This window comes from Crinia signifera, chromosome 1, assembly GCF_055691185.1.
Source record: "Crinia signifera chromosome 1, ASM5569118v1, whole genome shotgun sequence".
NCBI lineage: Eukaryota > Metazoa > Chordata > Amphibia > Anura > Myobatrachidae > Crinia > Crinia signifera.
This window is the reverse complement of record NC_139217.1, coordinates 117665258-117690102: the sequence shown is the minus strand read 5'-3', so window position 1 is coordinate 117690102 and position 24845 is coordinate 117665258. Positions and strand designations below refer to the sequence as shown.

At 42.6% G+C, this 24845-nt stretch overlaps 1 protein-coding gene across 4 annotated transcripts in view; it reads left to right on the top strand.

The window, feature by feature from the left end:
• Positions 1-24845, top strand: part of PDGFC (platelet derived growth factor C) — a 617067-nt gene that overhangs the window by 337420 nt on the left and 254802 nt on the right. Inside the window, exons 2-4 of one of the 4 annotated variants that reach the window (XM_083172335.1) lie at positions 17799-17847; positions 18658-18947; positions 19364-19768. In XM_083172335.1, the coding sequence (XP_083028461.1) occupies positions 19645-19768 (124 nt within the window). In that variant the 5' untranslated portion in view covers positions 17799-17847; positions 18658-18947; positions 19364-19644. Of the gene's footprint in view, positions 1-17798; positions 17848-18553; positions 18569-18613; positions 19769-24845 lie in introns of those variants that run through there. The other 3 variants (XM_083172307.1, XM_083172325.1, XM_083172316.1) reach the window with 3 other exon arrangements.

Sequence of the window (24845 nt, the reverse complement as noted above, 5' to 3'; positions counted from 1 at the left end):
TTTATTTTGTGGATAGTTACACTGGTAGGTAACACAACAAGTGGCGTCAGCAAACCGGAGTTATTTACTGCGATATATGTAACGGCAGCAGTGGCAGCAAACTGGATACCCAGATATCAGCTGGTTGTTGTCACTAGCCAGTGACAACAGCAGCAAGATACAATATTTATTTTGTGGATAGTTACACTGGTAGGTAACACAACAAGTGGCGTCAGCAAACCGGAGTTATTTACTGCGATATATGTAACGGCAGCAGTGGCAGCAAACTGGATACCCAGATATCAGCTGGTTGTTGTCACTAGCCAGTGACAACAGCAGCAAGATACAATATTTATTTTGTGGATAGTTACACTGGTAGGTAACACAACAAGTGGCGTCAGCAAACCGGAGTTATTTACTGCGATATATGTAACGGCAGCGGTGGCAGCAAACTGGATACCCAGATATCAGCTGGTTGTCACTAGCCAGTGACAACAGCAGCAAGATACAATATTTATTTTGTGGATAGTTACACTGGTAGGTAACACAACAAGTGGCGTCAGCAAACCGGAGTTATTTACTGCGATATATGTAACGGCAGCGGTGGCAGCAAACTGGATACCCAGATATCAGCTGGTTGTCACTAGCCAGTGACAACAGCAGCAAGATACAATATTTATTTTGTGGATACACTGGTAGGTAACACAACAAGTGGCGTCAGCAAACCGGAGTTATTTACTGCGATATATGTAACGGCAGCGGTGGCAGCAAACTGGATACCCAGATATCAGCTGGTTGTTGTCACTAGCCAGTGACAACAGCAGCAAGATACAAAAGTGGATACACTGGTAGGTAACACAACAAGTGGCGTCAGCAAACCACAGTTAAAAATTTAATTACTGAGTCTGCGATATCTAACGGCAGCCAGTGGTGTCAGCAACAACAACAACTTAATTATTTTTTTTAATATTTTTATATATTTTTAATTTTTTTTTTATTTTTTTTTATATACTCTGAGAGGTAGGTACAAGGTAGTGGCACTGGCAACAACAGAGGTGACTGCCTGGTAGGTGTTTACAACCATATAACAGGTAGCCAGGCAGCACAAAAACCCTCTCTGGCAGCACAATAAAAATTATTAAACCCCCCTCTGTCTGTAGTATTCTGTAGCAGGCTAGCAGCAGCAGTGACACAATTAGAGATGAGCAGGCTATAGCAATATAGAAAGAAAACCCCCTCTGCGGCAGTACAATAAACCCCCCTCTGTCTGTAGTATTCTGTAGCAGCAGCAGTGACACAAATTACAGATGAGCAGGCTACAGCAATATAGAAAAAAAAATCACTCTCCAGCAGCACAATAAAAATGATTAAACCCCCTCTGTACTTGCAGCTCTTTAGCAGCAAGCAGCACAGTGACACACACAACGCTCCAGCAAACCCCCCTCACGGAGCAATAAATAAAACCCCCCTCTCTGGCAGCACTGCTGCCTGCTCTGCGTCGCCCCACAGAATGAAGATGGCGGCGGCGGGTCCCGGCTTTTATGTAATCCGGATCTCGCGAGAATCCGACGTCACCAATGTGACGTCGGGCCTCGATTTCGGCTCCGGGCCTGCGCGGGAGTCCGCGGACGTCCTGGATCCGGATTCGGATTCAGGACGTCCGTGCGGATCCGGATCTCGGAGATCCGGACCCGCTCATCACTAATTGTTTCATTTTTAATTAGAAAAAGCTGATTATTTTAATTGGAATCTGAATTATTGCTGAAAGATCACAAAGTGTAATACTTTACACACAACTAACAGGGTAGGCCATCAAATTTGTGTAAGTAATTTATTTATTTACTCTTTTAAATGTGTAATTTTTATATTATTTTAATGTCAAAAGGCCCCATAGATCAGCAATCAAAATGTCTTGTGATCCTTTTTTTTTAAGCGCCATTCTTGAAAATGTTCAGCTCCACCAATCAAGAGCATTCTTCTTTTGTATCCTCAAACTGGCACCACTGTTTGGGATCTATTGTGCCCGCACAGACTCCTGCACCTCTACTAATGGCGCTGCAGAAATGGAAAGCACACAAGTACCTGCTCCCTCCGCCACTGCACCCCTACCCTCCTCTCAGTGATGTACAAGCCCTGGCAGTGGCCACAGTATCGGCAATCTTTACCACACATTGCAAAGATAAAGCTCTGAAAAATCAGATTTTTTTTTAAATACCGGCCCACCAACAATCATCTATGAGTCCTAGATTATGATGGGTCCCTATTACTAAATGTACATACACACGGTGTGATTTGAGCTGGCAATAGCTTCAAATTTTGACTGTTTAGTCAAAATTGGAAGAAAAGTTAGCACAAATTGCACAGTATACAATTGCGATCGGCATCACATGAAAAAATAGACTATGCAGGCAAGCCAGTTTTGACTAGTCAAAATTGTTCTAAGTCAATATTTTATATATATATTGTCAAAATCTCAGTAAATATTGCCAATACGGCATGGTTCTAGGCCCTGGGGAGTACAAGGGAAATAGCATAGTCATAATTGTACATAGCCAAAATCTCACTGTGTGCACCTTAAGTTTAATTCTTGTGCACAGAACCCCATTTATACCCCCTTCACACATAAAAGGTGCACAGAACCCCATTTATACCCCCTTCACACATAAAAGAAAGTTACAGAGTCAAACATTTATACCCGCTAATTTTCCGTTCAACGCAAGACCTTTTTTTTGTTTGAAAGGGTCAACCTAGGTCAAAAATCCCGGCTCTTTGACCAAGACCCAGGGATTTTAACCCAGGTTGACCCTTAAATACAGAAAAAATACCCGTGTTGATCAGCAAATTACAGGGTAGAAATGCTTGACCTGGTAATTTGCTTTTCTGTGGAAAGGGGTGGGTCAGACTGGGGCCCAAATGCCAAGTAAAAGCTGGGATTTAGGGATATTCTGCCTGAAAGTGGTATAAGCTAGCAAAGGTCAGCCACCCCGGGAAGCACACTAGTAAGAAGCTAAGGTGATAGTGAGTGTTAATAAGAAAGATTAGCTATTTATTACAATATGATACATAGTTGAAAGGTGTTAATTAAAATGCATAAAAAGTGGTATTGCTAAAAATACATTTGCAAGTGTTAAAAACTGCTAAATGTAATATTATAGCGTGCCACCCAAAAGCAGGTTAAAAATCTGGCGATCACGATTACTTGTTGATCGGGATGAAAAATAGGGTTAGCACATACATCAACTACAGTATTTATTGGACAGTCATCTCCAGAATGGAGAATTGCCCCAATTTATTGCAGATGTATGGGGCCCTTAAGAATAAGAATTTGATAGCAGCGTGCTGTGTTCATAATTATCTATAGTAAAATGGACTGAAGATAAGATAGGATTTATATCAAATCACTCCAAGAGGTATATTTGCTTAGTGTTGAATTTTCAAAACCCCAATTTTTTTTTGGCGTGATACAGCTGTAGCTGTGCTCATTGGTTCAGCTGTTCACACCATTGCCGATCAATGCACTTTTATAAGCCGCATGAGCCATTGGTACTTTGCGAGACTCAGTTGCATTGGGACCTGAATCCGGCCCACAGTGCAAAATAGCAAGCTGAAGATTGAATTGCAATAGTGAGTGGTTGCTGTTCCTCAGATTCCAATCTCTTCTATTATTCCTTTGATGGCTGTTTCCGCATATGGGCAGAGGAGAACGATTATTTTGAACTGTCATGAAACGCCAAGTTAGAAAACTATTTAGTGAGTGTCACAACTTTATTCCAAAACTCTTTGATTTTTTTGGGGACGTTTTAAGATAATCAATTCACTTTCATTACAGCAGACACTGGCCCTTATTCAGATCTGATTTTAGTACAAATTTGGGTACTTGTTTCCTAGCAGGGTGCCTAGTACGCTGTAAACGTACAGGGCTATTCTCCATAGCAAAATCGTATTGTATTGCATCTCATGGGCCATTATAGTGGCATGCCATGCGATGCAATTTTTTTATGTACTTTATTCACTGCTCTGTTGGCCCTAGGTGATTGCATTGCATCTCCTGAAAAATTGCATGAGATTTTATAGGGTGCAATGCCATGCCATTAGCTATACACTTGTATGACATACAATGCGGTTTCACTGACCCCCCCACCCCGAAGCGTGGCGAGCGCAGCAAACCCCCGCGAGGGGACATGGATTACTTTACATGTATTCCACGTCCCCTCGCGGGGCTCGGTGGCTCGCTGCACTCGCCACACTATATAAAATCAACTCCACGCCGATGTGGATAGTGGGGGTATGAAATGGTCGGGAGGATGCGTTCCGCCGCCACTCGCAGGGCTCGCTACGCTCGCCGCGCTTCAGGGTGGCGTGGATAGTGGGGGGGGGGGGGGGGGGGCAGTGAAACCTCATTGTATGTCATACAAGTGTATAGCTAGTGGCATGGCATCCCACCCTATAAAATGTCATGCAATTTTTCAGGAGGTGCAATGCAAGGAAATGCAATCCCATAGGGCCAACAGAGCAGTGAATAAATTACATAAAAAAATCGCATCGCATAGCACTATAGTGGCCCATGAGGTGCAATGCAATGCGATTTTGCTACGGTAGCGTACGTAAGAAAACTGGGCGCCCTGCTAGGAAACAAGTACCCAAATTTCTTCTCAAAATGGGCAAAACCATGTGCACTGCAGGTGGGGCAGATGTAACGTGCAGAGAGAGTTAAATTTGGGTGGGGGTGTGTTGAAACTGAAATCTAAATTGCAGTGTAAAAATAATGCAGCCAGTATTTACCTTGCACAGAAACAAAATAACTCACACAAATCTAACTCGCTCTATAAATGTTACATCTGCCCCACCTGCAATGCACATGGTTTTGCCCATTTTGAGAACAAATTTGTCCTGCGATCAGATCTCAATAGGGGCCACTGTTACAAGCCCCATACATCAAAAATGTATTGAGCAAATTCCCTGATCTACCAACAACAGAAACAGGGATATTCAGCATGTTCCATTTCCCATACTTACTGGTCCTGATCAAAAAATGCTTGGGATCAGCAAATCAGAGATCTCTAACATGCAGAATTGCTGTGCAGAATCACCATCGGTGGCAGCAGATCTGCAAATCGTATTGGGGTATTAATACCCTGATGTATGGCCGCATTACTGGAATATTGTTTCCATATTAAAGGCCAACAAAATATCCCTGGAAATTATCATCTACTCTTATCTGAAAGAAGCTCTTTATATCAGCTGGGAGTGTTTAGTGTTATTACGCCCAAGATATGGCACAAATGTGCATACAGGTTGAGTAACCCTTATCCGTATATTCCTTATCCAAAATATTCCGAACATCGTGGTTTTTTTTTTGATTGCCCACCCTTTTTTTTTAGTTCTGTTGCCCGCCTGATTGCCCGAAAATCCCACCCGCAAGCACCACCCACCAGAATGCTCTGCCCTCAAGCATTTATTTACTGTCAAGCCTTGTGCGGATGAAGTGAGGACAATAATTCATTATTTCAAAGCTTGCTGAATTGTAGGCGCCTCATCAGGCCACAAAATAAGATGATTTGGGCCATCTGACCTTAGTTAGATGTTGTCTAGCCTGCAGTATGAGGAACACAACTGTACATACAACACACATAGGAAAAAGAAAGTCTGCATTGTTTCAATTTTAGGATTCATTGTGCGCAAGAAATACAATACTTAGGGGGTTATTCTAGTCCATTCTTTCTGACAAAATCCTTCTTAGATGGACAAAACCATGTGCACTGCAGGTGGGGCAGATGTAACTTGTGCAGAGAGAATTAGATTTGGGTGGGGTTTTTCTTCAAAGTGAGATCTATATTGAAGTGTAAAATCATGCAGTCAGTATTTTCCCTGAACAGAAACAAAATAACTCACCCAAATCTAATTCTCTCTGCACATGTTACATCTGCCCCCCTGCAGTGCACATGGTTTTGTCCATCTTAGAAGGATTTTGTCAGAAAGAATGAACTAGAATAAACCCCTTAGTTACTCAGCACTGTATATAGTTATTACAACTTTGATATATTTAATATTTAATGTTCATAATTGAAATTTTGTATTGCATATGTAATAGGGTCTGAGTTTACCAGATGTTTTTTTTATACGACAATCATTTACAACACAAAACCTGATTGGTTTTACCTTGTAACTGATGAACTATCGGCCGGCATCCTGCACCTCTGGCAAACTCGGAGGCTATTCCATAGGCCCCTGTATGTCCATATTAATTCTTGTAGTCAATGGTTTTCTTCAGGATTTTACAGTTTGAAACTCATCAACAACATTATTGTCATCATCATATGATATGTTTTCTGTTAGTTCATTTTCTGGGGGAGATATATCCAACCTTTTAGAGAGAAGAGGTACCAGGCATTCAGCTCCCAACTTCCATGTTACCACCTGTGTTTGAAAAATTACATTTGGGAGCTGATTGGCTGGTACTTTCTCTCTCTCTCTCTCTCTAAGCTTTGACAAATCTCCTAAATGCTAAAAACCAATCATTTTCAGTTTGGTTGAGTAGATGGTTCTATCATCAAATTGACAATAAGGTAACTGTTGTGCTTATGGAGACTCTTACAACTTTAGGTCTCTCCTATCTGCTGCTTTAGAGGGTGAAACTGCTAGCCAGGTCCCAGTGTCTGTATAGGGGGCTCTGTGATTGCTACAAGGGGTCAGAAGGAGGGGGATCGCTAACCTGTGCTTGTCCAGTTTAGAGGGCACGTCAGCTGTCCTCTGCTGCTGTGTGTCCAAGCTGGACCATCTGCCAAGCTAACTCACTGTTGCCATAACAACCACTCTGTTCAATCACAGGGCCCAAAGTTGGCTGCCCTCTGCAGTGCCAGTCTGAATAAACACCACCATTAGAATTGCAAAGGGAAAACTTGGCAATGGATATCACCAGTGTACCTTACCCACAGAAATGCCCATTCCAAAATCTGACATAAAAAACATCCAAATACATTTATATTTCTCAAGTTAAATGATCCTTTACGTATATTCTTTACTGTGCTCCTCCCTTGTTGGGTGTTTTCAGGGTATTAGCCTCAAATAGCCATAGGGTGCCCATGCATACAGTTTGGGAACCCCTGGTCATACTGTAGCTTTTCATTTCATCAACAAAGTACATCACTTGGAACTCCATTATTGTGATGAGAATTGGGCATACAACAGCATCAGAAGGAAAAAAACAAATGAGCTTTAGGTGGACGATTGGGTGGAGCTGGTGGTAAAATATATCTGTGAGCTTTTTTCATGAATTGTAACCAGTATTATAAATGGTGACTATAAGGTTCATATTATGGAGAAAGATGGAAAGTTATTGAAGTGGCCTACCAATAAAGATAAAATATTCTATATGAAAGACAAGATAATCAGATAAATGAATCCTCCAAGTGTAGTGAATTCCTGATTTTACTTTCATTTTGGTGATGAAAAGTGATTATGAACTGTGAGTTACTGTACATAAGTGTTTCTTTTTTATAGTTGGTTTATATAACCACAAAAACTAAAAGGGTATACACACAGGGAGATGTGCTTAGCAATGCTAGATCACTCAGAACGCTCAGCAAGATCGCTCAGCACACAGTGATGTATTAGTGATCTGTCAGGGCCAGTGTTCTCCGGTGTGAACACTGGCCCTGACAGGCGCTTAGATAGATTTATCTAGCATGCTGGATATTAATCGCCGGGCGATAGCGCCGCACAGGACACCGCTAACGCCTCTACACACTGAGCGATGTATGGGGCATTTTAAACGCTATATCACTAGATCGCCTAGAAAACATTTTTTATAGCATGACATTGTTATATTTTCAGTAAATAAAGTTAATTTCACATAAACTCCTTTTACTGTTGACTGCCAATTTTTACTATGGAATGACCCATGCAGTACACACATAAGTATCAGCAGCGTAACCAGAACTTTGTGAGCCCCATACCAACATATAAAAGGAGCCCCTGTCTCAGTGCTGACACTTCCCGCAGCAGTTATTCATTTTATGCACTGTAATAATGCCCTTTTATTTTGGTTTTCGTCAAGGTTTTTTCTTGGTGTTCAATTCTTTTATTATAACTTTTCTTAGTTGAGCTTCTATTTTTCAGGGCTGCATAAATCACTGGTATAAACATAATATAATCTTGTATTTGTGCTTTTATAGACAGTTTTATTACTTTCCTGACCTTAAAAAAGTATTTTTTCTCTTGGCTTTCTTTTTACTGCTTTAATAAGAATATAAATGTCCTCTCTCCTTGTTAGAGCTACAGTACTCTCGCTGAATCTAAATTCAACAGTAGTGATCTCGTACAGCGATTGTTCAAACTGATAAAAGTGTATAGTGTGCCATGTTTGTATGATTTTGCCATTAGTTTGCCATTACCAGGGCTTGACAATTTTTTTTTAAATCTAGGAGCCAGGACAAAAGTGTAGGAGCCAGACAAACTTAAGGGTGCCCCTACACGGTGCGATGTGGGGGATGTGACAGGGTGGGGAAGAGGTGAGAGAGAGGGATGAGAGGGGGGTGAGGTGACAGTGCAAGAGGGGATGAGGTGAACCAGGGTGAGGTGAGTAAGGTCATGGAGGGAGAGGGGACAGGGGGTTACTTGAGAGGGGGGTGAGGCAACAGGGGGCGGTAGAGAGGGTGAGGTTCTGGAGGGGCGGTGATAAGGTGCAAGAGGGAGGGGGATGATGGGGGTGAAGTGACACGGGAAGAGTGAGTGAATGGATGGGGAGGTGAGGTAAGTCTCACCAGGATCAGCAGGTCCCCAGCACTAGCCGCTGCTCGGCTACTTGGCCGTTGGTTGGTAGAGGAGTCGGGTAATGCTGCCCGCGCTGCTCTGTCTGTTGGGAGAGGGAGGGGTCGGGCAATGCTGCCCTCGCTGCTCTGTCTGTTGGGAGAAGCAGGGAGAGGGGTCGGGCAACGCTGCCCACGCTGCTCTGTCTGTTGGGAGAAGGATCAGGCAACACTCGCTATGGTGCACTGCCGCTGCTCTCTTGGGGGGGGGGGGGGGGACAGTGATGTGCTGCTGTCACTGTCTGTTAGGAGAGGCAGGGTAGGGGAGGTCGGGCAATGCTGGCCGTGGCTTGCTGCTGCTGCTCTGTTATGAGAGAGGGGGGGGGGGTTTGGGCTGCTGGTGTTGCTACTGCTCAGCTCTATTAGGAGGGGGGGAGGGGGCGGCAACTCTGGCCCACGACCAGATTCTGCTACCTACCTGATCTGGTTGCCAGAAAGCAGAATCTGGTCGCCCTGGCGACCGGGATTTGTTGAACCCTGCTATTACTGTGCCATATCTGTATGAATAACTTCAACCTTTATATTAATTTTAAATGCTGATTAGATGAATTCACTAGCCAAGTTTAACGAACAGGCTCCTCTTAGTGCAGGGTCTAAATCTTCAGTAGTAGATTGCTTTAGTTTTAAAAGTGGCTATATGGGAGGTGATGCAAGTGTGATTGGATTTGCTATCACACAGCAGTAATAGCGCTGTATGATAAAGCACATGAGACGTCTATTACAAGGAGACGCCACGGAGATCCCTGGCCACTTCCCACCATCCAAACAGCAGCGATACGACTCAGTTTTCTGAAACAGACCCCATCGCCACCCCCTCCCCATCCTCAAAAAGCATCAGACTGTCAATCCATTACAGTCTAATGAGAAGCTGCATCCTATGCCACATGACCCATTGGAGCTTGCTCAGAGCGGGTCCTGCACATTTGCAAAGTATAAATAATCCGCACTTTCCTCTAAAATGAGCGCCGTTCGGTAATTCCCTCCAAGCTCGGCATAGAACGAGGCAAAATGTCATCATCCCGGCATCGGATTCTCACGCAATCCAAACTCTATTTAAGTCCGCCGCAGCCGCCTCAATCTTCACTCCAGCATTGGAGAGGGATGAGGAAGGTTGTGTCTCTCTGGGAAGCTGGCATGGGGTGGCGACCTGGTCTCAGTGGTGGAGTCCAGTGGGGATACGGTCATTGGGTCACCAGCATGATGGTCGACATGCATTTAGGTCAACATGACTTAAGGTCGACATGCATGAATGTCGACATGACTTAAGGTTGACATGGTTAGGTCGACAGGGTCATTAGATCGACATGTTTTTTTTTATGTTTCTTGAGCCAAAAGGGCATCACGAATGGTGGAATGGTTAGCGTTACTGCCTCACAGCGCTGAGGTCATGGGTTGAATACCCACCATGGCCCTAACTGTGCGGAGTTTGTATATTCTCCCCGTGTTTACGTGGTTTACTCCGGGTACTCCGGTTTCTTCCCACAATCCAAAATATACTGGTAGGTCAATTGGCTTCCAACAAAAATTAACCCTAGAATGTCTGTGTGCACGTGTACATGTGGTAGGGAATATAGATTGTAAGCTCCACTGGGGCAGGGACAGATGTGAATGTTCAACTATACTCTGTAAAGTGCTGCGTAATATGTGTGCGCTATATAAGAAATGGTTAATAAATAAATAATAAAATGTGCCGATAGGCGGTATTTCATGCCCTACCATCCACTAGGGCTTGGTGGGAGAATAAAATAGTGTTCCCGAAGCATGACGAACGTAGCAAGCCATGCAAGGGAATACGGTGGTACGTTTCCATGTCCATGTCGTCACGACATGTGCCGACAGGTGGTATTTCATGACCTTCCATCCACTAGAGTGTGTTGGGAGAATAAAATATTGTGCCGAGCGTAGCGAAGCAGCGTGCCCGAATGCTCGCCAGGCGAGGGGATGTAATGCTTGTCGACCATAATGCTGGTGACCCAATGATCCATATCCGTCCTGTGCAGTCCAGTCCTGTGGTGCTGTGCTGTTTGCTGTCGGTGCCGGTGTCCCGTGCTTCTGTATAAGTCCAATGCAGTGGTGCTCTGTTGTCTAGGGGTGCCTTTAACTCCAGTGGTACTGCTGTTAAGTCTAGTGATACTGCTAGTCCAGTGGTACTGCCGTTAGGTCCAGTGGTACTGCTGTATAAGTCCAGTGATAGTCCAGTATACACTCTAAAGAAAATAAAAGGGTTATATTAATCCATCTAATTTTTTCAGGCTTTGCCATGTGTGTTTGTGTGGTACCCGCATATAATATACCCGCATATAATATATAATGCCAAAATAAAAGCGGTATTTTAATCCCGCTAATTTTTTTCAGGGTCCTATCTACATATAGAGATATATATATCTCTATATCCCGTATATAAAATGTTTGCAATACATTTATTTTATGACACATAAATGTAAATGTTTCCTGACATGTGGGTGTAGATAGAATTAATGCATATACATAACAGCGCCATCTAGTGAACATTTGCTAGCATTACAATTATCATCTACCACATTTACTGTATTTATTATATATTTATTTACAGTTTGTTATATAGCGCAGCATGTTCCGCTGCGCTTTACCACATCTTCAATAAACAAACTTTTCTCAGCAGTGATTAAAATATAAAATATATTCTATACTAAAGTATAATCATAATCATCATACATGTTAGACACTACTACATACTGCAGCACAAGGCAGTCAGAATTACAAATCATTAAAACTACAAATACCACATAAAACAAAATATTACATATGAAGTTGTCAAAGGAGGTGCGGACATGATGCAGAGGGTATATAGGACCCTGGTTATGAGTTTGAGATTCTGAGTCATTAGGAGCTAGTAGTACTTGGAATGAATGTGGTACTGTAGCTCTTAGACCGAGTATGGATCATTAGGATGACCAAATTAAGGTCGACATACATTGGATTGACCACTGAAGGTATAAGGTTGACAGCATCAACGGGTCAACACAAGCATTAGGTTGACGTTGGGAAGGTCGACAGTCAAAAAGTTGACATGGGTTTTTCACATTTTTTTTGTCCCGAATGTCAACACAGTTGACATGGACACAAAAAAGGGCACTACATCTCCTCACATGGCTTGCTGCTCGCCATGCTTCAAGCACTGTGCCTCACTATGCTCAGCACTCTATTATATTCTCCCTGCATGCTCTAGTGAATGCAGGGCCGGTGCAAGGCGCCGGAGCGCCCCGGCGCTCACCCACTCTGGGGGGGGGGAGGGTGTGTGGCGTGGCTCAGGGGGGGGAGCCGGGAGTGTTGCGGCGCGGCTCGCGCGCGGGGAGGGTGCCGGGCGATGCAACGCTTACCTCCATGCCACATCCAGGACTTAGGCTGCTGCTAAAGGGTCGCTCCACACGGCAGGACACGGGCGGGTGTGTGCGTGCACTGTCTGCAGAAGGACAGGGCACGCAGTGTGTGGTGAGCAGGTGTCACCCCAGCCTGTCACTCCATGGGTGGCATGGAAAGGATGGGCGATGCGGAGGTGGCCATACCATCCGGGGGGGGACACCTGCTCCATCTCCGCCCTCCAGTGGCCGGCACCCTAGGCAAATGCCTAAAGCTGCCTAGTGGTGGCGCCGGCCCTGAGTGGATGATAGGGCATGAAATACCACCTGTCGACACATGTTGGCTCAAAAAACCCCTGAAAAACCCACGTCGACCTTTTGCCTGTCTCCCTTCCCAATATCGACGTCATGCTTGTGTCAACCTTTTTACCCTGTGGACCTTAGGCATGTCTACCTTTTTCATGCATTGACCTAAAGCCTGCCAACTTCAGTTGTCGACCCTAGAGGGTAGCCAGGTTGGAGGTCCTGGGGCCATACAGCAGCCAGTTGGGTGGTATCCCACTTCATTGCATCATTGCGGATCTGCCCCATTGCCATACAACAACACAATTCTATAATTTTGTGCAGTATGGTTGGTATAATCGTCAGCTGTAATGTCTCACAGCACTGAATACTTGGGTTTGACTTGTTTCTCTGTTCTCTATGTGTTTGTGTGGGTTTCTTCCAAGTACTTTGCCTTTCTCCAATAATTCATAAAAATGCTGGTTGGATAATTGGTTTCTGAGGAAAAAAAAAAACCTATTGTGTGCGTACATTTGGTAGTGAATATAGATTGTAAGCTTCACTCTTGGAGGACTTATGTGAATTATCAAATATTATATATGAAACACTAAGGAATATCTGTGCATTATATAAATAATTGCTAATATATAAACTAAATTAACTTTAAGGCAAAGGCGGACACAAAATGGCCACAGTGATGCAATTCAGCTCAGTTTGGGTAAGGAAGACTGTTCACAATACTCGGAAAATGGGCGCTGTATGGCTACTTTACTGGATGTCTGGGAGAACCACATCACATTCTGGAGTCTCCCCGATGTTCCTGGAGAAAAGGCATGTACTGTATAATATGTTAGGATAGGTTATAGTGATATGGGGTTACAGAGAGTTTTGGGTTGGGGAGAGTCTGGTTAGACAGGATTGGAAGAGAGTAGAAGAGTAGGAAATGCTATGTCAGCGGAATATCCAAGAGGGTGAACTTTACATTTATTTTTTACAGGAACCTTGGAAACCTTGATGAGAAATCTGGTGTGCTTTGGTATCATTCCCAAAAGCAAATATGGGAAGAAAATTTCACATCAACTGTAGGCACTGTAAATGAGTGATTTCTATGGCGTTTATTAAAAAGTATCTGCTGTGTTTGATGGTCTATTGTAGACTAAAGACGATTTTCAGTTGGTTTTGGCATTAGTAAATATGATAATTCCAAAATCGACTGGAGAAAATACTGAAAACCAACTGAAAATTAAAATAATCTGTTATTAAATATATATATATATATATATATAATATATATGCAAGGTGTAATCAAACTGCGGCACTCTGAGGACTTGCAGCTCACTCCAAGTATTTCCCAAGACTCACGGGAACAAGTAGAAATCTGTCAGAATAAAACAAAAGAGGAGCGCTCCATAGTCTAAACTGACAATTTTAATACAGCACAATAAAAATGCTCCCCCTCTGACGATGTTGCCTACAAAACGCGTTAGTCAGGGCTTGGTGACGTGAGCTCTCTCTGTGCCGGGCTCCCCCTGCCGCATCTGTTCCTGACAGGACCGATACGCCATGTCCCTCTCAGTGTGTCCATCGAGGAATCGTGTGTGTCTGCAGTGCCCCGGATGGTGGTAGGAGGTTTGCCTGGCTTGTAAACATTACACCTTGTAGTAACCAGCCCACACCTATTTTATCTACGGTAGGAGTACTGATTGACTGTACCGGAGCATTTTTATTGTCAGTTTACACTATGGAGCGCTCCTCTTTTGTTTTATTCTGACATATATATATATATATATATATATATATATATGTGTGTGTGTGTATAAAATCATCACTACTGGTGTAATTTGAATAATGGAGACTACTGTGCTGCGTAATATCAATTGGTACTATTTTGTGACCACATCCCTTCCCCTATGACATGCGTGTATTATATTCTCTTTTTGGTACAGTGCACCAAAATTTGTAGTTATGGTTCTATCCCCTCTCCCTGACACTGTCTTTCTCCCTCCCTCTCTAACACACACTGCAATATATGCAAATATATGCAAAATGTGCTTATTAGTTAAACATCACTATAATGCCCCTTAGTGAGAGAGAGAGAAAGAGAGTCTCTCGCCCTCTTACTGTCATAATTTATCTCCCTCCCTTACACACTTTCCCCCATCTTTGCCTGACACTGTCACTCCCTCTTGCTCCCCTTTCTCTTGCACTCCTCTCTCTCTCTTTCTGACACCTTCTCTCCTCAATGCCTCCTCTCTCATCTATTTATCTCTTTCCTCTCTCTTCTCTCTCTTTCTCATTCCCTCTTTTTTAATAAACCCCTCTCTTTCTCTCTCACTAATGGGCATTGCAGTGGCAACGGTGACAGAGTTCTTTGACTTTAACTACTCACAAGCAAGTTTAGCGTATATTGTTTTCTTGTCTCACCTTACATAGCCCCATCACGTTGTCTCTTATGGTTTCAAACACTTCTGCAATCTCCTACCACACAGAATAGGACAACTCGTTAGTCAGTTTACTTAAACTACAACAGGGCAATGTAAAAAATGTCCTTGTACAGAGATCCATTATACAGTATTTACTTAATGTCACTAATGGGTTTTTTACATTCAGATTTAAATGATTGAACAGACATATAAAGAAATGTTTTAAGTACAACTTTTTTTAACATATGTTCCAAAAGAAAATGCCTTCATGGACCTATCCTTTTCTACAAGAAGGGTTCTCTACACCATTACTCTTACTCAACTGAAATAATGTTTTGAGTATAAGGCCTCATTCATGTTTGTAAGTAAATTTAAAAAAAAAAGCAAGCAACTGGGCAAACTATACAGCACTGTAGATGGGGCAGATGTAATATGTGCAGAGAGATTTTGATTTTGGTGTGCTGCATCTTTTCTGTGCAGGGTAAATAATGGTTTCTTTTGTATGTAGTTCACAAATGTTAGCTTTATTTTTCCACAGCAATTTAGATTTAATTTTGAACTCTCACCATCCGGGTATTACATCTTACTTGCAGGCGTGAATCAGGCCCTTGTTCTATGTGCAAATTCTGCGCATGGATTACAGACTAGACCACTACTGTCTTTTCTGGTACTTAAACTCTCTATACTGTATTTTGTATCTTATACAGTATGTGTGAACTATTTCTTATTACTGAGAGAGTAAAAAGAGTATAGAGGGATCTGTACATCTTTGTTTCCATGTATATAGATCAGGAGTGGCCAAATTGTGGCCCTCCAGCTGTTGTGAAACTAAACATTCCAGCATGCCTTGCTGTAGTTTTAGCATTCCCTAGTAGCAAAACTGTAGCAAAGCATGATGGGACTCGTAGTTTCACAACAGCTGGAGGCCATAGTTTGTACATGCCTGATTTAGAGTATTGTACAAAAAGGTCGGCTGTCTGAGTTTGTTCTAAGTAAATTGTGACCACTAGGTGGGGGAATAATCCATCCATAAAATACCAGATGAATGTATTCTAACACACATAAATGTCCAAAGATATGCACTATACATACATCGCATACAGTAGATTCAGATTGGCATTACTTTTTGAAGTTCTAGTAAATGAGACCATATACTGTAATAGGAAATTGTGACATTTTGTTCACATTTAAAATCCAATATCACTTTACCAGTACTGTAAGTGATATTATAACTGAAATGTTTAGTTAAAACACCTTTTTAATGATTTTTTTTATATATTACAATCATTAGCAATTTAATAGAATTTCACAATAATCCATATTGCCCAGTAAATAGGCTGCTACCCACATATGAATATGATAAGTGTGCATATATTCCAGTCACATTGGTAAAACAATATAATGGCTTACTTAGATTTCATAACACCAGATAAAATGAGATTTAAATTTGTCTTATGGACAGGATACACCATTGTGTAGGTGAGTATTGGGTGAGAAGAGTAGCTTTACGACAGAGGGAGCTTTACACTCATGTTTGACCTATGAGGAGGTGTAGGTTGGATTGTGAGTATAGGAAAGAATGGAGAACGTGCTAATAATGGAGAAGTTACCTGTCAAGATATAAACCCCATGTACTGTGAGGTACAGTATTGCAGGTTTAGTAAGTAAGTTTTATTCATCTACTGTACAGTATAGCGCACTTTCTCCAACAGGATATAAGGAAAGCCCACCAAAAGTACTTTCCTACCCTCCTGGAATGGCAGGGAGGCTCCAGAGAATCAGGTTTTACTCCCAGCCCCCCAGAAAAGCGGGCAAGTCTCCCACATCCCATTTGCACCTTTTCCGCACCCTCACCTTTATACGCTAACCCCCTTGCTCCCCGGCACGATTCACGATAATATCATTAGATCTAGTACTTACAGTGAAATGGATTGGGCAGCCCAAAGATCAGTAAGTGAATGTGTAACGTATGTGTAAGTATGCTTGTTGTGCATGCAGAAATGCATGGGTCCAAGTTCTATGAGTCGCTTAGTTAAGTTTTTTAGCAGAGACTGTATAATAATTGTATGAAAAATAGTTTATCTTTGTTAAGCATTGCAGACAGGGCATAACAATATATTTGTAGGAGCTAGGGGTGAGCAGATTCGGTTTTACTCGGATTTACATGGATTTACTTGGTTCTTTTCACCAAAATATCGCAATTTCAGATTTTTCTGATTGGCTATCAGCTGTCATGTGTTTTGTATAGTCAATAAGATCCCGTTTTGAGATCGGAGTAAAACTGAACTTGCTCACCCCTAGTAGGAGCCATAGCAAAAGTCTGTTAGGGCCCCTTTGTACCAATTAATGGCAATAAATATATGTAGCACATATAACTTATATAGCAGCAGACCCCCTTGAACCTATGGTAGTTACGCTGTTGATTGCAGAATATTAGCAGTGATTTTTATGACATCATTTGTAAATGGAAATATTTTTATTAACCCCTTCAGTGGTGTTTTTTTTTTTTAGGGAGTGCTCCCCACTGGACGAGTTTTTTCTGGGGAACACTCCCGAAAAAAAACACCACTGCAACCCCCGGGTCCAAGCAGCGCAGCTGAACAGTCCATCAGCCGCTGTCCGGCCCTGCCCCTGGCAACCCAGCTGTGTGCGGCATGACGTTACAAGGTCACGCCACACACAGCCGGGGGAAGGAGGCAGGGCTGGACAGCAGAAGGGAGTGCAGGCAGTGGCACTCCCAAGAAATTCTCGGGAGTGCCACTGAAGGGGATAAATCATGGGCTATCATCGATGGTAGCCTCCGACGCCAGAGATCTGCTCACTGCTACGTGATGATGATGATAACATGAATGAAAACATACTTTATTATTTTTATAATCAATTTTATTAAATGGTAAAAAGTTATAAAATATTTCTTAATTATTTGATATTTTTCGTCTATATAAAGTCGCTCTCTCTCTCTCTCACAGATCTGTGGCCCAGCCTCCATTGCAGATATCAACAGTGGCCTGGCAATTTGTAAGTTCCCCCTTTCCTCTCCTGGACAGTATTGCAGACAAATTGTACTCTAACTACCTATTTCTTACAGGCTGTTACATTTAGGAGCTGATTGGCGGGTACTTTATCTCCATTCCCTTTATCTATCTCCAAAGCTTAGTAAATAGACCCAAAATCTGCTACAGTAACTCTCTAGTTTGAATGAAGCATAATATGTTAGATGTTCGATAATTATTAAATATTTCTCCTCAGGAAAGTTGTCTCTAATGTTTAAAGTGACTTGCTATATGAATCTCTATTAACTTTTTTATTCTAAATTTACACTTTGATGGAAAAAAAAAACTTGCTATTATTCCTAGAGCATTTATTATTTTAGCCCGGGTCTGTTTTTTTTTTTTTTATAAAACAGTAACGTCTTCAAGCATTAATGTCCATGTTTCATGAAAAAACATACATTACAGTACAGTATGTACGGCATGTAAATCTTAATGACACAAAACGATCCTGTTAAACTCATGCTATAGCTGGCTGTAATTTACACAAAACTTAAAACAAATACAAATCCCAATGATGGAATCTCCTGCAACTGTAAATCCACTGCTGAGCTGTCAGTGTGATATAAGTTGCTTAACTTGCCAACTTTTTGTCCGGTCTTTAGTGGGATTCCCCAGCCTCCCTGTCCTTGCTGTAGCACCTGTTGAGTCGCCAGGTGGCAGTCTGCCTTCACTGGAACTTTAGGAAAGTGAGATGGAAAGGAGAGGGGGAAGGAAAGAGAAGGAGAGGGGAGTCAAGTACTTTCATCAGCTCTAAACTCTTTTCCATTTGTTGCAGCTAGGAGCAAACTTTAAACAGACACCCACATTAAGCTCTCAGACTCCCAGCTAAGGAAATTGTTTCCTTTTCACTCCTGAGTTTTTGAGAGGCACAAGAATCCCACCAGCTAAGCAAGCGAACCCCTGAGTGACCTGAAGCCCTATTAAGCACTGGAGGATCACCCTGCTGACTGGAACCTGCTGCCAGGAGGAGAACTCCCTGGCTCCATTACTTCCATGCTGTTGGGTCACTGCTCTGATCTGGAAAACAGTGTGAGGAAGTTTGGTACGAAGCCAAAAAAAAGTAAGGTAAATAATCAGCCTAGCCGTGGAACACAGACTTTGATACTGCCTTAAAAAGGAACTGCCGGTGAGAAAAAAAAGGGAGGTGTACAGAGACACGTTTTTATCCCACAGTGTCCTAAGGGGACACGTTTGCTGACTATGAGATTGTTTTCCCACAGGGTGTCAAGCTTCAGATTCACATTTTTACAGCTCTGGGTGAAGGCTTGTAGTTCTAATGCTAATTTCTTCACTCTTTGCTGATTTTTTGTTTTTACAAGGGTAAACTTTCCTTTCAGGAGGAGGATTACTTTTATGTACATTCTTGCAACTTTTCTTTTTAAATATTTGCTTTTACTCCGAGGCTGACAGGTGTTCTTAAATAACTTTTCTAAAGAAAAAAAAATGCCCTATCCGTCTAACTTTTTTAACTCTATCCTTAGCTGGATTTAAAACTGCGGCACGTCATCTTCGGGGGGATTAAACCCGCTGATTCTATTCTGATTTACCAAACTGGAGACAGAAAAGAAAAACAGAATCGGAAAAGTGTTGTCTTTACATGGGATTATGAGGGATCTACCCAGTGATTATCTGCCACCAATGTCACCGAGACAGGCTCAGTGCTTTCTCCTGAAGGGTGCAGTTATCATGCTCTGCTGAGACGGACTGTGAACTTGCCAATCTCAAGTGCATTTAGTGTTGTGCTCACCTCCTATTCATCCAAATGATCCTTTTATTGTTACTTCTCAGAGTCCTACTGTGTACCCTGGACTTTCAGCTACATGGAGTACAAGCTGAACCCAATCTAAGCAACAAATTTCAGTTTGAAAGTGCTAAAGAGCAGAATGGTAAGACAATATTTGCTTTTTTACCTCACAATTTACAGTCTTGCAAGGTCATTCGCTTCTACCAGAAGCACATTAAGGTTTCAGAGTTGATTTGGTGGAAGCATCGCGGTGCAGGTCTGAGGTTTTGAACTTAGCACAAAAAAACATGGCACCGGGGCTAAAGAGACGGAAAAATAAACCTTAGTCCTACTTTTCATTTATATTTATGTTTGCGCCTGCAGACCTAGATCCGTCTGTGGTTTTGAAATGGTGAATGACTTCTTTTCCTTTCTGTCCTGGAAACGAGCTAATCCCACATAGGAAATGAGAATTACTTTCAGCTTTCAAGTGTACCTGAAATGTTTAGAGAACCCTTAAATGAAAGTTCCCATGGGCTAGAACTTGGTGAGTCTAATGAAAGGAGTCTTTCATGCTAAAGGGCAGTTTTAGGGTGTGTAATTTACCTAGCCTTTGAACTCCATAGGTCTGACATTATTCCGATTTTGAAACACTTTGTTGTTGATTTTAGATGATAAAGTCCGTTTTGTTCGTGTTATATTGCAAGAAGAAACTAGTTGCTTGCATGGAATGGGAAGTCAAAAAAAAAAAAGAAATTGGTCGTTTGCTTTGAACGTTAAAAAAAGCATGTATAAATAGTTCTCCGTCTATCCATGACTTGTGGTGCCTGCGGTAATATTTTGGCATTAAAACACTGGCCATGTGAATTTCCTCACGTTTATGTCAGCTGAAAATTGTAAATCAAGCTGACTTTTACATTCATTTTATTTCCAGTAATGAATGGGCTTTATTGTCGCTCTGCTTTCTTCACCTCTGGTTGTGATTTTTCTCTTTCTTCTTGTACTGCAGAACAAAAATGTAAAAGGGGTTAAAAGCCAGCAGAGATCAGGAGCAGGACACATCCCCTTACCACATGCAGTAGTGTTGTGTGAGAGAGCTGATATTGTTGGTGCATGCTGCTTGCTAATGTGTTGACATATGGCACCTGCAGACTGCCAGAGAGCCTGATCAAAGAGCAGCACAGAGATCAGACTTCACTATGAAAGACGAAAGAAAAAATGATCAAACAACTAGGGAACCCTGTTATATTGTGACGGGAATTGATCAAGATGACCTTTGTCTATTCTTTGCAGTACTGAAAAATGTTGTGCTCTTTTAAAGAAATCAAGTACGGTGTATTGAAAATGATTTCTTCTTTCTCTTAGTGCAGCCATAGGAAACCATAGGCTGCTTGTTAATTGTGGAACTGCAAATGTTTTGCTAGCCTGCACAGCTATTTGTGGCCAAAGCCTTATATACAGTGTTATAAGGGTTAATGCCTTTGCATAAGATGAGCGTGTGTGTGTGTGTGTGTGTGTGTGTGTGTGTGTTTTAAAATGTCTACGGTGAGTGGATGATGTATAGGATGTGTATTTTTTTTATTAAATGTACCATAAAACACAATAAAATGTCAAGAAGATAAATCAATCTTTAACACTCAATGAAATTAGTTCTGTTTTACTTGTCATTTAGTATCTGTAACTTTGGTTTTGTTGAGCTTTTGTGCTGGATAGAATCTGCATACGATGGACCAATTTTGCCTCCTACAGTAGCTATATGCTAATGAGCAAGCCATGGGGGAAGAGGCCAAGAAAACCTACATGTTGTCTTGTTGGGGCATATAAATGGGAAACCCTAGAAACAGTGACCATGTATATGTTTCAAAACTACAGCACCAACAGTTTTTTAATCAGCGATGTGCACAGGTAGACAAAGGGACTTGACCTAGGAACTGACACTCGTACTTGAAACAGGTTCAGGTCCAGCAAGTCTCTGTGTCCTTGGAAGCCCATGCATTAAACATTTGGGTTGCTTGCCTGCATTTCAAAATGATTTATTTTCCAACACTTTGCTTTGGAACTGGTCCATGTATTCACACCATGCATAGGATCATTTAAGTGGACCTATGTGCTCTACAATCCTACTTGTGAATTTACGGTACAAATGTTATATATAAACAATTCCAGGTATTACAAGGTGGCGTACTGGAAAACTGTACTTCCTCAGTACTTAATGTTGTAGGTACAAAGCTTTCAAAACTGGAACTGGAGTTAGCAATTGTGTTTGTGCCTTCCGTTACCTTCTCACTGATGTGGATCAACGGTATCACTTGAAATCTGTTTGTAAAGAAGTTGCAGATCTAGCAAATGCCTATTCATTTAGTATTAAGCATGTTAATTCGGTGCAGTCATGCCACTTACATGAAGAAAATAACAATGATTGACCAAACTGATTTGTAGAGAATAATGCAGGTCAAAGTCCATTCATTGTATAATTGACTAAGTAGGTAAGCTACGGAAACTACTAGCATTGAAAGTAAACCTTCATTTAAACAGTCCCAGCTTATCTCATGCCTCCTGATTAAGTCTTGTCATACTCAGATACGTCCAGTTGTGAGTGGTCACCACTGTCCTACGCAATGTGAGGAGAAGCCACCATCTTTCACAGGCTGGTACGTTTCATAGTGTAGCTCTTGTCCTTAAATGTTCTCAGTCTTACCTCAGCCACACCACGCAGCAGGATACATTGACTGCCATTGTCCCAGCTCTCCTCATTCTGTGAGTTTATAATGGAAGTAAGAAATAGCATTTACTGTAACCCTCAGGGACTGCAGCAATACAGATTATACGGAGCTATAGAGTAGATAATACAGGGCCACTTGGCTCCTGTTTTGAAGGCATGTTGAGGCCAAGGTTTACATCTTCCAAATACACAGTAGTGAGGCAGATAGTGTCCATCCCTGAATCAGGCTCTGTGTGCGGCATTCGCTCCCCCTCACTTCATATCCTGGATACATGACTGGTCAGCACTACATTATATTATCTGAAAATAAGACAAAGCATTGTGTCCTTGTCACCAGATACAGTCCATCATTACATTTTTATCACCAAATAGGCTTAGCATTGTATTATATTATCATCAGATATGGCTCAGTATTTTATCCTTCTCACCATATAAGGCTCAGCATTGCATTATATTATCAACAGATTTGGCTTAGCGTTTTATTCTTGTCACTAGATAACGGCTCAGCATTGTATTCTATTAAAATAATCGTTTTTTTATTAGTTAAAGAAAAAAACTATAAAAAAGGAGACATGAAAGAAAATGAACACAGGGTCAGGGTTTGAGAGCCAAACAATACAATCATAAACACATAAGTACAACGGGTATGGGACATTGGGTCGACCCAAATTAGGTCGACACATGAAATAGGTTGACATGGCTAAGGTCAACAATTTTGGAAGGTCAACAAAATCATTACGTTGACAATCGGAAGGTCTACAGCAGGGGTGTCCAAACTTTTTGTGACGAGGGCCAGATTTGGTGAAGTGTAAATGTGTGGGGGCATTCAGCCTGACATTATTTGAATCATTAAATCACATCAGAATTGTCCCCCACTCTGCCCCCATTCACTCTATGTCCCCCATCCTGCCCCTTCACTGTATTTCCCCCAGCCTGCCCCCATTCACTGTATGTCCCCCAGCCTGCCCCTCCTTCACTGTATGTCCCCCATTCACTGTATGTTCCCCACTCTGCACCCAATCACTCTGTCCCCTCTTCTCTTAATGTCCATCAGTGCCTCCATTCATTGTATGTCCCCAAGCCTAACCCTCCTTCACTGTATGACTCCCATTCACTCTATGACCCCCATTCACTATGTACCCCACTCGGCCCCCATTCACTGTATGCCCCCCAGCCTGCCCCTGCTCTCCCTTCTCTGAATGGCCATCACTGCCTCCATTCACTGTATGTCCCCCAGCCTGACCCCCATTCACTGTATGTCCCCCAGCCTGACCCTCCTTCACTGTATGTCCCCCACTCTTCCCCCTCCCTTCTCTGTATGTTTCCCAGCCCCTTGTGTGAGCCAGAGGAAGGAGAGGCAAAGCAGGCACTGCAAGGACAGGAGATGCTTGGGCTCCCGCTGCTGCCCTCCTCCACTCTGCATGTTACGGGAGCAAGCTTCCCCCTTGCTGCACCCCCTCCCCAAACACTGATGTCTCTGTGATTGTGGAGTAGGGTGATATATGATTGCAGCAGCAGGGGTAGGACACCAAACATCTGACTGTGTCGGCCGGCACCTCTTCACTGCAGCAAACAGCAAGGTAAAGGCGCGCTCACCGGGGCCCCACCTTTAGTGTCCTGTGCTATGCTTCCCACATCTGATTCTCTGCCCGCTTCCAGCTGGAGGCTGCGGGCCGCTTAAAATGACAGCATGGGCCGCAATTGGCCCCCGGGCCTGACTTTGGACATGCCTGGTCTTCAGTCAAAAGGTTGACTTGAGTTTTTCACATTTTTGGTTTCAAATGTCGACATAGTTGACATGGACACCATAAAAGTGTACCACATCCACTCGCATGGCTTTGGGCACGGTGCCACACTGTGCTCGGCACACCATTTTATTCTCCCTCCATGCCGTAGTGGATGGTAGGGTATGAAATACATCCTTTCAGCACAAGTCGGCTGAGTAGTCACTTAGATATGCGTGCACGTTCCACATCATTCGATGGTCGGCGACTATCTAATGATGTGGGTGATCACCCACAGGCTGCGAATGGATGTTTATGTTAAACATCCATTCGCAGGCCCTGCGTGCTCATACCCGCTGCAAGTAGGGGGCGGGCGTACCGGCATTTGCTGGGCAGATTCTGGTTGACTCACAAGGGAGCAAATTCGCATCCGAGCGAGTCAACCATAATAACCTCCTATATCTCTTTCTCACACATGCACAAACACCGCAGAGGTAGCAGACTAGCTTTCAAATATTTTGCTTCGAGCAGGCTTACTAGTAATGTATATAAAGTCAATATGCACAAATTTGACACGTGTGACTGGAGAGGTGGACAGGACAGGGAAGGAGTGGTCTAATGTAGGTCAAGTACAACTTACAGTATATGTTTGGATAAGTCTATGATCTATTCAAATTTGCCTTGCCTGCACAGTCAATCTGTGCTAAGCAATCTCTGCAGGAGAAATTTGCCTTGCCTGCACAGTCAATTGACTAAGCAGGAGAAACAATGGGAGATTTTGGCTAACCTTTTAG